At 30.7% G+C, this 13,666-nt stretch overlaps 1 protein-coding gene across 1 annotated transcript; it reads left to right on the top strand.

Annotated features, from left to right (window-relative positions):
* The first annotated feature begins 1,629 nt into the window (after positions 1-1,629).
* On the top strand, positions 1,630-13,316 carry LOC111706376 (uncharacterized). Its single transcript, XM_023479237.1, has 14 exons — positions 1,630-1,666; positions 6,629-6,682; positions 7,144-7,195; positions 7,544-7,763; positions 8,745-8,790; positions 9,306-9,360; positions 9,792-9,900; positions 10,214-10,332; positions 10,551-10,601; positions 10,661-10,855; positions 11,006-11,163; positions 11,890-12,035; positions 12,611-12,824; positions 13,109-13,316. The coding sequence occupies exons 1-13, from the start codon at positions 1,633-1,635 to the stop codon at positions 12,818-12,820; spliced, it is 1,449 nt and encodes a 482-aa protein (XP_023335005.1). The 5' UTR covers positions 1,630-1,632; the 3' UTR covers positions 12,821-12,824; positions 13,109-13,316.
* Positions 13,317-13,666: the final 350 nt, after the last annotated feature.

The raw sequence follows: 13,666 nt of genomic DNA, 5'->3' as shown, positions 1-13,666 counted from the left end.
TGAAACCTCGCATCTCGATAAATCTCTAAAACCTCTCATCTCTGATAATTCTCTGAATTCTCCCATCTCTAATACTTCTCTGAAACCTTCCATCTCTTTAAATTCTCTGAAACATCCCATCTCTGATAATTCTCTGAAACCTTCCATCTCTGTAAATTCTCTGAAACCACAGAACTCTGTTAATTCTCTGAATTCTCCCATCTCTAATAATTCTCTGAAACCTCTCATCTCTGATAATTCTCTGAATTCTCCCATCTCTAATACTTCTCTGAAACCTTCCATCTCTTTAAATTCTCTGAAACATCCCATCTCTGATAATTTTCTGAAGCCTTCCATCTCTGTAAATTCTCTGAAACCTCAGAACTCTGTTAATTCTCTGAATTCTCCCATCTCTGATAATTCTCTGAAACCTCGCATCTCGATAAATCTCTAAAACCTCTCATCTCTGATAATTCTCTTATATATAATTATAATTATATAATTCTTCTTTGTTTAATAATCAGTGACTATATGATCTAAGCCAACTCATCTAACTGCATTTGACCAAAATGAGATTGAATTAAATGCTTAAAATTTATAATTAAATTATCACCCGATTTAACGCAAAACATAGAATTTTGTAAAAGAAAGAGGGGTCAGAAAATACATTAGTAATTTTACTATTTGATGTTTGGGTAAAGTTATGATATTGCCCGAAATTATTCTAGAATTGTGGCTCAAGCGCTCGGCACAGAAATAAATAATTTTTCGTAATGAGAACTCAAGAACCCATGCAAATGTTAAAAAATGCTTTGCAGTATAAAAAAAAATGTTAAGCTTAAACATTTTGAAGGCTTAATATCGTATAACTTGATAAAATATCATGATAAAACCATGACATTTAAATTAGTCAGAAACAGATGATTATAGAATATAACAACACCATCGATGCAGATAGATAGATGAAAAATGAACATCTGGTAGCNAACCTGAAGTCTTGTCTATGGTTGAAAGGCTTCGCGGAGTACGGTTCGGAGATGCTACCAAACTGTTCAAGTCAGTTGTTCCCCGGACGGAGAGTAGGAAAGACGTGTACAAAGTATCTCTTTGCTCACTGTTCTTGATAACAAGACAATGGTTGAAGAAATTTTAGATTGATATCATTGTTTCAAGGCAAATTATACAAAAAGAAGTTTTTTCCTTTTTTTAAATTTATAAGCTGGTGACAAGGACAAAGTGGATTTCTTGTCATCTTATTTCTTTCTTTTTATTAGCATGAATTTCCACTTCCAGCACAAAATTTCAGATATGAATATATTATTTAGCTAATTTAAAAGTTTTAAACTTGATGAATATTATACCATAAAACTAAAATACAAAGGAAGTAAGTTTTTTTCCACAAACTCGCATTTTCTAACCCCTATATCTTTGCAACTCTATGGTGTAAACCTTTGATATTTCAAACTTAGACTATTTGATCTAACATAATTAATAGTTTGAAATATCAAAGGTCTTGAAAAACGGGTTGCATATTGTAAAATCAGAATTTGTGGCAAAACTCAAATCTTTTGCGAAAAATTGGTGGCAACAATTGCAACAATGACTTTTTTAGCTAAAAACTTTTTAAAAAATGTTTCTTTTTTCAGATAAATAATGATGGTCGGAATAATGAAACATATTTTAGCAGGTAAAAGGAAACAGTAAAAGTTTTTTTCAAGATGGAAGGTAGAGATATTCTTGTTTGTCTCTTTTGATAATTGATTTAGTATTGTTGTGTCCTAATCTAAAAATGGTGAGTGTATTGGTTTCATTTTCAGAATATTTTTAAAGACCTTGCATTTTTCTTCTTAGATTAAATATTCAAAGTTATGAATATCAAAGGTTTACATCATCAAGTTGCAAAGATATAAGTAGTAGAAAATTAGAGTTTGTGACGAGTAAGCAGTTTTTTGCCAAAGAAACTGTGCTCTTGCCACAATCTCGAATTTAATAATCCCTATAACTTTGCAACCTGATGAAGTAAACCTTTTTTATTTGATCTGACAAAATTCATAGTTTGAAATATCAAAGGTATACGACAACTAAGACGGAATTTAAACAATTTGAGCCGCGGCTTAAATTTAAGCTGCGGCTCAAATATGGTTGGTTTCCACTTAAAATCTTATTCAATGTTTCAATATTTCAGCCGGCGCTCAATTGAAACCGGTTTTTACGGGATTTGAGACGCGGCTCAAATTCATTTAATTCGGACTCTGGTTGCAAATTTTGAACAACGATTCAAGGTTAAAGTTTCTTGAGGATTTAAATCGGTGATTAAGAATTTGACCGGCGGTATGCAGTTCAGCGACCTCTCCAATTCATTAAATTCAGTTCACGGGATGTTTACAAAAATTTACTCGTACAATGTCCAGTCATACTTGCAATGTATAATTAAAGTGTTATAATAAAGTTAAATCCAACAGCGTGGGATTTTATTTTAAATTGTATTTTCAATGTTTACAATTTAAACAACATTTTCCCTTCAAACCATCTTCTTCCAAGGTCAATCAAACTACAAGCTGTTTATCTTTAACTAGAATTTGTTTGTATTTTTCTGAAAAGTATTTTTCTGAAAAATATCCTTTGTGACCTTGTATCGCTTCTAGTTCTGATTTTATACGGCAAAGTTAAGAAAATCAATTTTGTTTGGTTACACTTCAATAATTCAAATATAACATTATAGGTTTAAATCTAACTCAAAATAAATTTGTTAAAATATTAATAATTTACAATGGACATACACGATTTATAATAGTTTTTATTTAAAATATCTAATGTCAATTTAATGATAAATTTAGGAACTTTAGTTTTTCAATATAAAATGAAAGTCCATTTATAGAGAGAATATTTGATTAAAAGAAATAAATTAGAAAGATTAGAAAACGGTTTACTTTTTGCCTTTTAACACTGTTCTTTCATTGTAATAAACACAATTAATGAAAGGTTAAGCAGTGGACACTAGGACACAAGACACTAACACCATCTGTTGTTTTTATTACAAGTTCATATCTGTGTTTTCAAATAATACCTTGATTCTGAACCTGGTTAACTAAAATTATTTCTTTGAAAAAAATGTCGTTGATTAAAAAAACTGTTGATTAAATCTCCTTCCCGGAAGATGATAATCTTTATGTGATATGACAGATGTAGCATGTTAGAACCTCACTTGTTCACATACAATACACTGTGATAACAGCATATTTTAACCACAACAGCAATTATTCACGCGGTTACAACGTTTAATTTACCGTGCAGTTACAAGGGTGTCATAACAAACATGATAATCTAAGGAAAACCGGATACAATAACAAATATGCATTATAAGGACGTACTGTAATTTTTAATTTAAAAAATATTAATATAAAAGTCTAAAAATTGTTTTGAATAAATGTCTTTATTTAAACTGGCCATGCATATTCGAGATCATTCTTGGTTATAATTTATTTGTCTTGTCAGAGCCCGAATTTAATGAATTTAAGCCGCGTCTCAAATCCACCAAAAACTGGTTTCAATTTAGCGCCGGCTTAAAGTTTGAAACATGGAATAAAATTTTAAGAGAAACCAGTAATATTTTAGCCGCGTCTAAAATTTAAGCGGCGGTTCAAAATCTTTAAATTCGGCCTCTCTGTTTTGATCATAGCATGATCGGACAGAGCTTGTTTTTTTTGGTTCGTTTCTCATGTTTTAGGACTATGAACTTTCAACATTTCAAATTAATATGTGTTCTGTAAAAAATTTTGGTTAGTTTTTTGGCATACATTTTTTCAGAGTCCAGAGTCCGAATTTAATGAATTTGAGCTGCGTCCCAAATCCGCCAAAAACTGGTTTCAATTTAGCGCCGGTTTAAATTTTGAAACATGGAATACAATTTTAAGAGGAACCAGCAATATTTTAGCCGCGTCTAAAATTTAAGCGGCGGTTCAAATGCTTTAAATTCGGCATTTGTAAGTAAAGCAAATTTTCAGAATAAACAATTTTGAAAATAATATTTAAAAAGCCTTAAAAGTTTTTTAAAAACGAACTAATCTATCTCCCATCACTATTACTAATTATACACTGTATTTTATTAGTGTCATGATTTTCATTCTAATCAGTTGTAATATTATTATTAGTATCATCTTATTTTAAAAAATAAAATCGTTTTTTTAATAAATCATTTAAAAACTATATTTCAGACGAAAGGCCAAATTCAACATTTTGATTAATAATTTAAAAAGCCCTAGGCCGTCATTAAAGTGAACTTTTACTGGTTAAATCTGTTTCTACATGAAAGGGTGTTGAAAAAAAAACTCGAGAGTTAAATACCCGTCTTTCAGAGCGGGATTGACAAAATAGTTTTTAATTATGTAGTCCTTACTTTTGGGATTTGAGTTAGCAAGAAATTTACGTTTTTCGTATTAAAGCATGTAAAATGTGTATACAAAGACGACGTCTCTACGACAATCAATTAATCATTACTCGTATTTTGGTTCGTAGATTTTGTAGATTTTGTTCCCGTATGTGCACAACTTTTCATTTTTCATGCCGCGTTCAATTCAGTTTTTTACACAGGCAATACAAAATTTTGAATGCGATAAAATAGTGTTATTTTAGAAATAGAAAGTTAAAAAACAAAAAAAATCAAAAAATAATGACATTTACAATTAACGATTAGATACTACAGTTTAATTTTATATTCGAAATTTATTTTGATTCACAACATATACTGAAAAAAACATCAAATAGTGTCTATGAGAGGGGGACCGTCCCTTTGCGCTCGAATTCTGAACGAAAAATCGGCTTTTTCTCCGGCCACAGTTGTCTTTGAAAAGTAAGACTATTACCAATCAACAGCGAATAGGCTGTTTAGTTTACCCTGAAATTACCTAAATAAGTGAACGGTCCCTTTAAACATCAGTATTTTCATTATTATTGTAACAGTTATTCAAATGCTTGAATAAAAAACTTCACTTTGGTTTACAACTTTACACATGGCAATAATAATAATTATTATTTAATCCAGTAGAGTGGAACAAAATGGAAACATAACTGTTTATCCATTCTACTTTACTCATCAGTAATAAATCAGACAGATTGAAGGATAAAAAATTTTGAGGGTTAATAAAAACGACAATTTTTATAAATTCTAAACAAGTAATCGGCAAAATTTGTATCAATTTTTGTTTAAGAATTTGCAACCTTTGAATTGCTTTCATTTTCTCAGATGATGAGAAACATTAAAATAAAGTAAATACAGATTAAAATCAAATTCAATTCTGATTTAGCCTCCCCCTTTAATAGTTTGTGGTTAATATATGTATATAATATGATCTTTCAAATATATATGATCTTTTAAATATTTTCATTTTAGACTCATTATACTTTTACCCCAAAATAATCAAATTCAAACTAAAAGGAGTTGAGTTTTTGCCACAAACTCAAAATTGTTAAGCCCTATATCATTGCAACCTGATGAAGTAAACCTTTGATATTTCAAACAAAGATTACTTAACATAATTCATAGTTTGAAATATCTATGGTTAATTTCATTAGAATGTAAAGATATTGGGATTAGAACATTTGGATTTGTTACAAGAACTCAGTTCCTTTGTTCAGTAAAATCATGATTATCTGTTTTTTTCTAATTAATAAAGTTCTGCGCTCATAAATGCATTTGTTCGTTATGGCTGGCCGAAGGGCTGGACCAAATTGACTAATTTTGTTTGAGGAAACCCATCGATTTTTGTTTTTAAACCTTGGCAACATCGTTCACTTCAGCTAGTTTAATTAATTAATTAATTTAATTTATTAATTTTCACTTTTGTGTTTATAACAAAATGTTTTACTAAATTAGCAGAAGATGAGCGTAGAATTAAATAGATTAATTCCTTAAAAAAAAGATATTTTCCGATCGAAAAGTAAATTATAGGCAGGTTGAATTTTACATAATCTAACTAAAGCTCTTAAACTGTTTGATGTTATGTTTCAAGTTTCCTAGAAGAAAAAAAAATAAAAAATTTCTCTATTGCATTTTAAGTTTCATATTTATGTTTGAATTAGTGAATATATCTATTATTGAACCAAAATAAATATTATTAGTAAAATTTTATTCTTGTGCTTTTACTCTTTTTTAGTTTTTAAACAACACTTTATTTCGTACTGCATACTGTTGTGTACTTTGTACACTGTACAGTGTACAAGGATCTTTCGGGATAAAATTATTTTATACAATATGAAGACGACTTTTAAGATTGGTGTCTTTAAATTCTTATATGGCTTTAAATCAGTTTTGTTTTAATTTTTAACATCTAGAGATTACAATAAATTGGGATGCGTAGTTCAGGGGCCGAATTTAATGATTTTGAGCTAGAACGCTGAACTACCTACCACCGATTCAACTATCAGTAGTGCTGATGTGGACAAATCCTGAACCACCGATTCAAGATAAACATGGTTCAACTTTGTCTCTATAGACCTAACTCAAATTCATTAAATCCATGGTCCTTTGATGGTTATGCAAATATATCTCAATATGAATACCTATACTATTGACTGCAAAACGGATGAGAATATCGATATTGAAGTTTTTTTTTCTGTTAATTTTTTTATTTCTACAAAATATTAATTTCAGGAGTTGTTTGCACAAGTCTGGTGACATCTTCTCCCTCTCCTGATACTAGAACAAGTAATTTCTAAATATTTTGAAAACAAATTAGTTAAAAAATTAGATAGACATGGTAAACTTTAAATAGCCTTCTTCATCTATCCACCTTTTAACAGGGTGTCCAAAAATTATTAAATCATTTAGAAATAATCTGAATTTGGACACCCTATTCATGTACAGTTATATTTAGATTTAAGGAAGTGTGCTTTTAAAAAAATTTCCACTTAATATCTAAATATTTATCTTTGGTTTAAAATAAATTGCAATCAAGTACCGTACAACACCCATGTACAGTAATTGCGGTTTAGTACAGTGCAGTGCAATGAAGTTTGCTTTGTTTACATGCATGAATATATATATATTATAGCTTTAAATAGTAAAAAACTTCAATTTATAATTTATATGTCTTCTTTCACTAAAACTCTGACAATAGAAGACCAAAGAGGAAATTCACTAGAAAAAATATGAACATTTTTTCGAAGAAAGGAACTCAGCATTCGACAACATCTATTCAGCAATCTCTTCATTTATAAGGTATATTTATTATCTTAAAGGGACTGTCCATGTAATTTTAAGTGACACTACTTTTTTATTGTTCATGTCAGATATGCAACCGTAGCTTTTAAATATTTGTTTGAACCTAGGACCAGAAGATACTTTTTGTTTTCCAGCGAAACATAATCTTAAATTGCGGGTTTTTAATAAAAGAGACTTGACGATTTATGCAACAGAGAAAGGAAATAAAATTGACAGCATTTAATTGTTTTCAAGAGAGAAAAGCGTAAAAAGAATTATAATTATTTTATATATTAGTATTTTTTAATCACTTACAAATGAAGTTTTTGTTTGTGAACAATAAATAAAAAATCATTTAATTTTCAGTCCTGCACAATCCTTCTCTTCAGTCCTATTACCGGGCTCCCAGCCGGAAACGGAAAGACGCCATGTTGTTGAAGAAAATCCAGGATTTTTTGACAGATTTTCCGGGAAAAAATCGCGAGAGAAAATCCAGCGAAAAAATGATCAGTTCAGACCGCCCCAGTTTGGTTCCATACAAGACAAATTGGAGTTTAATGAACCAGAATATGAACAAATTACTCAGGTAAATATTATTTTTTTCAATATTTTTCGGAGAAAACAAACTTAAGTTTAAAATAAGTTTGAAAGACAATTTAAAATATGGTGAATTATTAATTTTGTTCAATCTTTAATTGAATAAGGTTTCTTAAAACTGTGCAAGACCAAGGGCAATACTTTGTAAAAAAATAAATTGATCTTTTGAATAGAGCTAATATTCAAATCCCAAACTCTAGACATTTCACAGCAGTAACCTTCAATTTAATGCGTTTAACTCCTCAATCCGTGAAACACAAATTAATATAAAAATATTTTCTTGAAATTGATTATTATCTACTCCTCTGATCTTCTACCTGGAGTCTTCTTAATAATCAAAGAATAAAACTCATTATTAAAATTCCATTACTTGGAAAGTTAACAAACAATAACTTTTATTAAAACTTTAATTAAAGAAACAGAACATTCAGTTAGTAAACCACAGTTCGTCAATTTTTATCAAATAAAGAAATTTTTAGGATATTATTTTTTTTCATTTAAAGGGACTGGGTGCGTAATTTCATTTGTGGAGTGGTGTGTTGAATTTACAACAGTACCCTTTTTAAACCTTTGGTTGATCAAGGATCCTTATTTATCTACAGAAACGCGAGTAATTGAATTTAACAGGAAACTTTAATGTTTAGATTCTAGAAGTTGTAGAATTTTTTTCTTCAAAAATACATCCATATTTTTGAAAACTGAAAACCGCGATGCAGTTAGAATATTCTGGATTTCCGAGAAATCATGTACAACGTCAGTTGTATTGCATTCACAGTGTACATCACCGTACACTTCAATTTAAAGGCAATTTAAACACCGTCTTAAAGATAAAAAAACGTACATCTCTTCCTTCGTTGATCAGTCAACAGTTTAAAAGGTACTGTTGTGAATCGGACATATACCATTTTATCAATGAAGGTTCACATCAAATTACGCTTACTGTCCTTTTCTAATCATTTTCTAATATCAGGCTAGTTTGGGTCCGTTTAAAAGAAGTCCTCAGTTAAATTTGCCAGGTATAGAAATTAAAGATTTTTTTGCAGTATCAGCTTTTCAGCTATCATACATTTAAAAATCTTAACCCTAATATCAACAGAGCTGAAAACTTTAGAATGGGATATCCTTAATCCCGATCGGTTAATTAATCTGGAGATTAATAACATGAGGAGAACAAGCCATACTTAATCTGGAGATTGAAAAAAAGAATGGATCAAGCATTAATCCCGATATCCACCATTCTAAAGTTTCCAGCTTAGATTGCATTATTTTATGCCAAAAATACATTATTAAAAAGTAAATTAGTTTTCAATTCTCATAGATTAATTATAAAATAATTGCAGTAATCCTTTTAATTTTAGAATTGACTAAATTTTTTCTAGAAAAGTCAACAACTCATCAAATAATCAATTTAAATAATGTATTCAAGACAGAAGACTCAATTTAAGCTTGGGATCGTTATGTTTGAAGTCGTCTTTGCAGTCTCACTCTTTGTGGGTAACCCTGTAGAATTTGAATAATTTCCACTGTTTAGGATACTCATATCCTGAACCTGATAACAAACTCTTCCTACCTGGGGAGGATTCAAGGGAAATCAGTCTTTGAAAGTTTCTTAAAAATGTTTTATTTTCACCTCTCAAAATTCTAAACCGAACTTCTGATTTAAAAGGGCCATTTATCATACTTGCTGGATGATTTATTTCTTTATAATGAAGTTGAGCGTATGTTTACATATCTGTACACGATATACTGCATAAAGTACGCTGCTTTAAATTTTGTGAAGAAAAGCAAGATGATCAGTTTATGTCCAAGCTTCCAAAATAACAGTTATTAAATATTTTTAAAGCATTTCGTTAAAACAAGTAGTAAGAATGATAATTGTAAATTCTCAATTCTCACTTTAAATTATTTTCTACATTTTTTTATTTCATCACAAGGCTACCAGTATTATGTTTGTACAAGTTTTGTCAAAAAGCTATATTTTTCTTTTATTTAGCTAAATTTCAAAGCCTTGGTTTAGAAGTTCAATGGAAGTAATTCTCCCATCAGATCTTAGATCAGAAAAGCTTCGGAGCCCGAAAAAAACTCAAAAGATGAAAGGAAAACTGGTTTTCCGACAGGATGACAAGGTTCGGGGTTTTAAACAAAAATTTAAATTTTATCAAAAAAGAAAATTGTTGCTATAAATTTGAGTCCTTTGTATGAAAAACATTGTCTAAGATGAAAAATGAAAAGTACAGAAAAATTGAAACTCTAAAATCTTTCTAGGAATCAAAAATAAAGGCATGTAAATAGCCGGAACACATGAAATGCTTAAAAACCTTAGATTGATGCTTATTTAAAAAAAAAACATTATTTGTGATTTGACTGCTTTAAACATTTTATTGAAGTTGAATATTTCTGAAAATTTGCATAAAGTGTAAATTTCTAATAATTACCCAGGAGATGACTGGTGTACAAGCGCTCGAGGCGCTGAATAGGTTTCTAGAGTCAGACCAGGGCGCAGAACTGTTAGAGGCTGCCGCGCGACAATCTGTGCGCAAGAGCGAAGACGACTTTAGGCCTTTTGATTGTTTATTGATTGATTGATTGACTGATAAATCGATTGACCATTTTTTCTTTTGCACTAGATTTAAAATATAATCTTGAAAAAAATTTAATTTTTCAATGATTATGCTTATCATGCAATGCACTATTTTAGATTGTTAAAAGGTGGATATCAGCTAGTATCCATTTATCTCAAAATCAATTAATCAATAAAATCTTGATTTACCAACAGTGAATCTGCCACAGCTAGATCTTTATCTGTTTCATCATCAAGTGCTCAAAGGTTTTCAAATTATTACAGTTAATAATTTAAAATTCTATCTTTCCAATTTTTTTTTTCAGAACTGTTACGGCTTCTCCAATAACCTTCTCTTCAACTGTTGGATCCATTCGTTTGATCCAACCAATCCAATTTGTTTCTACTCCCAGACCCTCTCCTAATCCTCAATCCAATTCCTTCAGATCTGATCCTAGACCTAAGACCAATTCCTTTAACTCTATCCTTTCCTCTCGCAATCCTAGTAGTCCTAAACCACGGGAAGTTTCACCAACATTTTACAACCAAATTATTCAATCAATCAATATAAAAAATTGATTTATTGATCGAAAGCATATACCTGAGTCAAAAAGACATTTTAAAGGTACATGCAATTACAGGAAATGTTTGTGAAACTTCCAGCTTTTTAGATTTCCTAAACAGCAATCTCCAGCACTTACTTTCGTTGACAATGGCCTTGTTGCTGTTTTAGGCCGCCAGGTGAAGGGGAACCCAGTCGAAGGGTTCCCTAATGGACTCCCTGAGTTGACCCCTCTTGGAGTTCGGATAACTCTGGAGAATATGTTTGGTAAGTTGATGTTAATAAGTATTTTTCGGATCAAGTTCTTAATCGCTTCACACAGTGGTAAGCGATTATATCAATACAATTATTTGAGTTTTGATTGTTAACTAACTTTTTTCAAATTACAAGTTTACAAGTAATCAAAGATGCAGCCTCTCTTGACTTCAATGTTTTTGTGTATCCATGCGGTTTAACAGCTAGCTTGATATTAATAAAAATTGAAATCGAAAGTAAGATTCATTGTATTGATGTAATCGCCTACCACTGTAGCAATATTTTCAGCGATGGATACCAAGTTTAATAGTTTATAGATGAAGCAAGCTTTATACAAAACTTACCATTTCAGATATTAAAATGATAGAAACTGGGATTAGTTTAAATGATGCAAAGTAGATTTTTTTTTTATCTGAGCAGGAGCTGGACATTATTTGTTCAAAACGAGATTTATTGAGTTCAAGTTGTTCTTCTTAATACGTCAGTATATTTTCGGATAGTACGACATTCGGACAATCCTGTTTCAGAAGCCATCTTCACCTGATTTTAACACATCCTACATATAATTTATTATCTCTAATTGTCCAAAGTTCTTAAATTGAACCATTTATGGATCAAGAATCTTAATATTCAACTAATGAGAAATCACCATACCAGTTAATGGACATTTCATAATTTACAAACGTAGCAAGTTAAACTCATAAATCCTGTGTTTATCGATTAATTACGTTTGTTTAGGACCTAACGGAGAGATGGTCATGAACCCTATCCCTGGTGTTGCCGGAGTAGATTATCCAACATTTAACTCTGTTCCTGATACTCAGTTCTCTTGTTCAGCTCAGGAATATCCTGGAATATTCGCAGATACATTCGCAGATTGTCAGGTAAAAGATCAGGGAGGATGGGGAGGCAGCTTAAAAGATCAGGGAGGTGTGTGGCAGGTTAAATGATCAGGAAGGGTGGGGGTGGGGGGTGACAGGTAAAAAGATTAAGGAGGGTGGGATGACAGATAAAAATTTAGGGAGAGCGTGTGATAGCTCAAAAGTTCAGGAAGGATTGGGTGGCAGATCTAAAAGTTTTGAAAATAATCCTGCATTGGGATTTGGGGTTCGGAGTAAAGTGATAAGAAATAATCAAACATTTTGGGAAAAGTCCTTCTTTCAATAAATACATTTAAATTACCTTCTTCAAGGTTTGCTCTGATAATTTTTCACAATTTTAGTCCATGACACTAAAGTCGACATATTTTCTTCTCATAACTGACCTGGCCTTTAAATACAATTTCTATAACATTGTTTTTAGAGAAGGTCATTGTTTGAAATTAATCAAAGAGAAACCAAAGAATGTCCTGAACAATGCTTCCATTGAAACTTGTACTTTAAGAAAAATACAAATTCATGTTTTTTTTTATTTTACAAACTTTCATAACCTTATGAGACTTGCACATTTTTTTGTTCAGGCATTCTACATGTGTCAACCCAATGGCGAATCAACGGCCTTCCTTTGTCCCAATGGAACCATGTTCAATCAGCAATATTTTGTCTGTGATTGGTGGTACAATCTAGACTGCGCCGAGCAGCCCAACTTTTATAATTACAATCAGCTGATTTATGATTCACCAGAAAATGAGGGAAAGAAGTGTACATCTCTTTTCTGCAAAGACGACTAAACTGGTAAATGAATTAAAACTCTCATTGTTATTTTAAATGATTATGGGCTTTTAATGAAAGATATGTATGCTCAATTTGGAACGCAGTCTCACAAACCATGATCTGAGTAACAATGAAGATTGAAGAAGATAATACAGCTTTTCAATCTTGTAACTCTTAAAATATGGAGTACCTTATTGCATTTTTTCCATGAAAAACTTTTTAAAAACAAATAATTTTTTTTGGATTTACAGTACTGATGTCTACGGCAAATTTCATTTTAAAAAATATTTTTATTTGTATTTTAGGTCTGGAATGAGAAAACAAGTATCCCCTAGTTCAAGAGTTCATAAAAAATGACATGTTTTGAGCTTGAAATAAATGCCCTTTAATTTTTTGTAAAGTTTATCAAAATTGCCCTTTGTACGAGTGAACCATAAAAATTGGCTCAATCATGATTCTAGTCAATATATGTATTTTTGATCATTATAGTTCAAATAAATAAAATAAAAAATATGTTAAATCAATTATTTTAGAAAGAGGTTAGAACTTTATAGTCAATGTTTATTTTTAAATTTTCAATTATTTTGAAATTAATTTTTTGTTAAAACATAATAAAGGGTGTAATACATTACTCAAAAAATGTTTTAGATGCGTCAAAAAATTGTGAATTAATATTTTTAGTTATTTCATCCCAGACTATATATTGACATCTTTTATCCGGTTTGGTATTGATGAGACCAGGTTCTCAAGGGTCTCCAGGCTGATGTTTCTCCAGGATGTCAAGGGTCTCCGGGCTGATGTTTCTCCAGGTTGTCAAGGGTCTCCAGGCTGATGTTTCTCCAGGATGAGACCAGGTTGTCAAG

This window comes from Eurytemora carolleeae, unplaced genomic scaffold (assembly GCF_000591075.1).
Source record: "Eurytemora carolleeae unplaced genomic scaffold, Eaff_2.0 scaffold640, whole genome shotgun sequence".
NCBI lineage: Eukaryota > Metazoa > Arthropoda > Copepoda > Calanoida > Temoridae > Eurytemora > Eurytemora carolleeae.
Note: the sequence above shows the minus strand (reverse complement) of the source record. Positions and strands in the feature narration are given on the sequence as shown.

Excerpts from the sequence above, each read along its gene's own strand:
- LOC111706376 (XM_023479237.1), top strand. The coding sequence starts at position 1,633 with ATGATGGTCGGAATAATGAAACATATTTTAGCAG. Across the intron at positions 9,901-10,213 it reads TTTTCCGACAGGATGACAAG|GAGATGACTGGTGTACAAGC; the intron begins GTTCGGGGTTTT and ends ATAATTACCCAG. Across the intron at positions 12,036-12,610 it reads ATACATTCGCAGATTGTCAG|GCATTCTACATGTGTCAACC; the intron begins GTAAAAGATCAG and ends TTTTTTGTTCAG.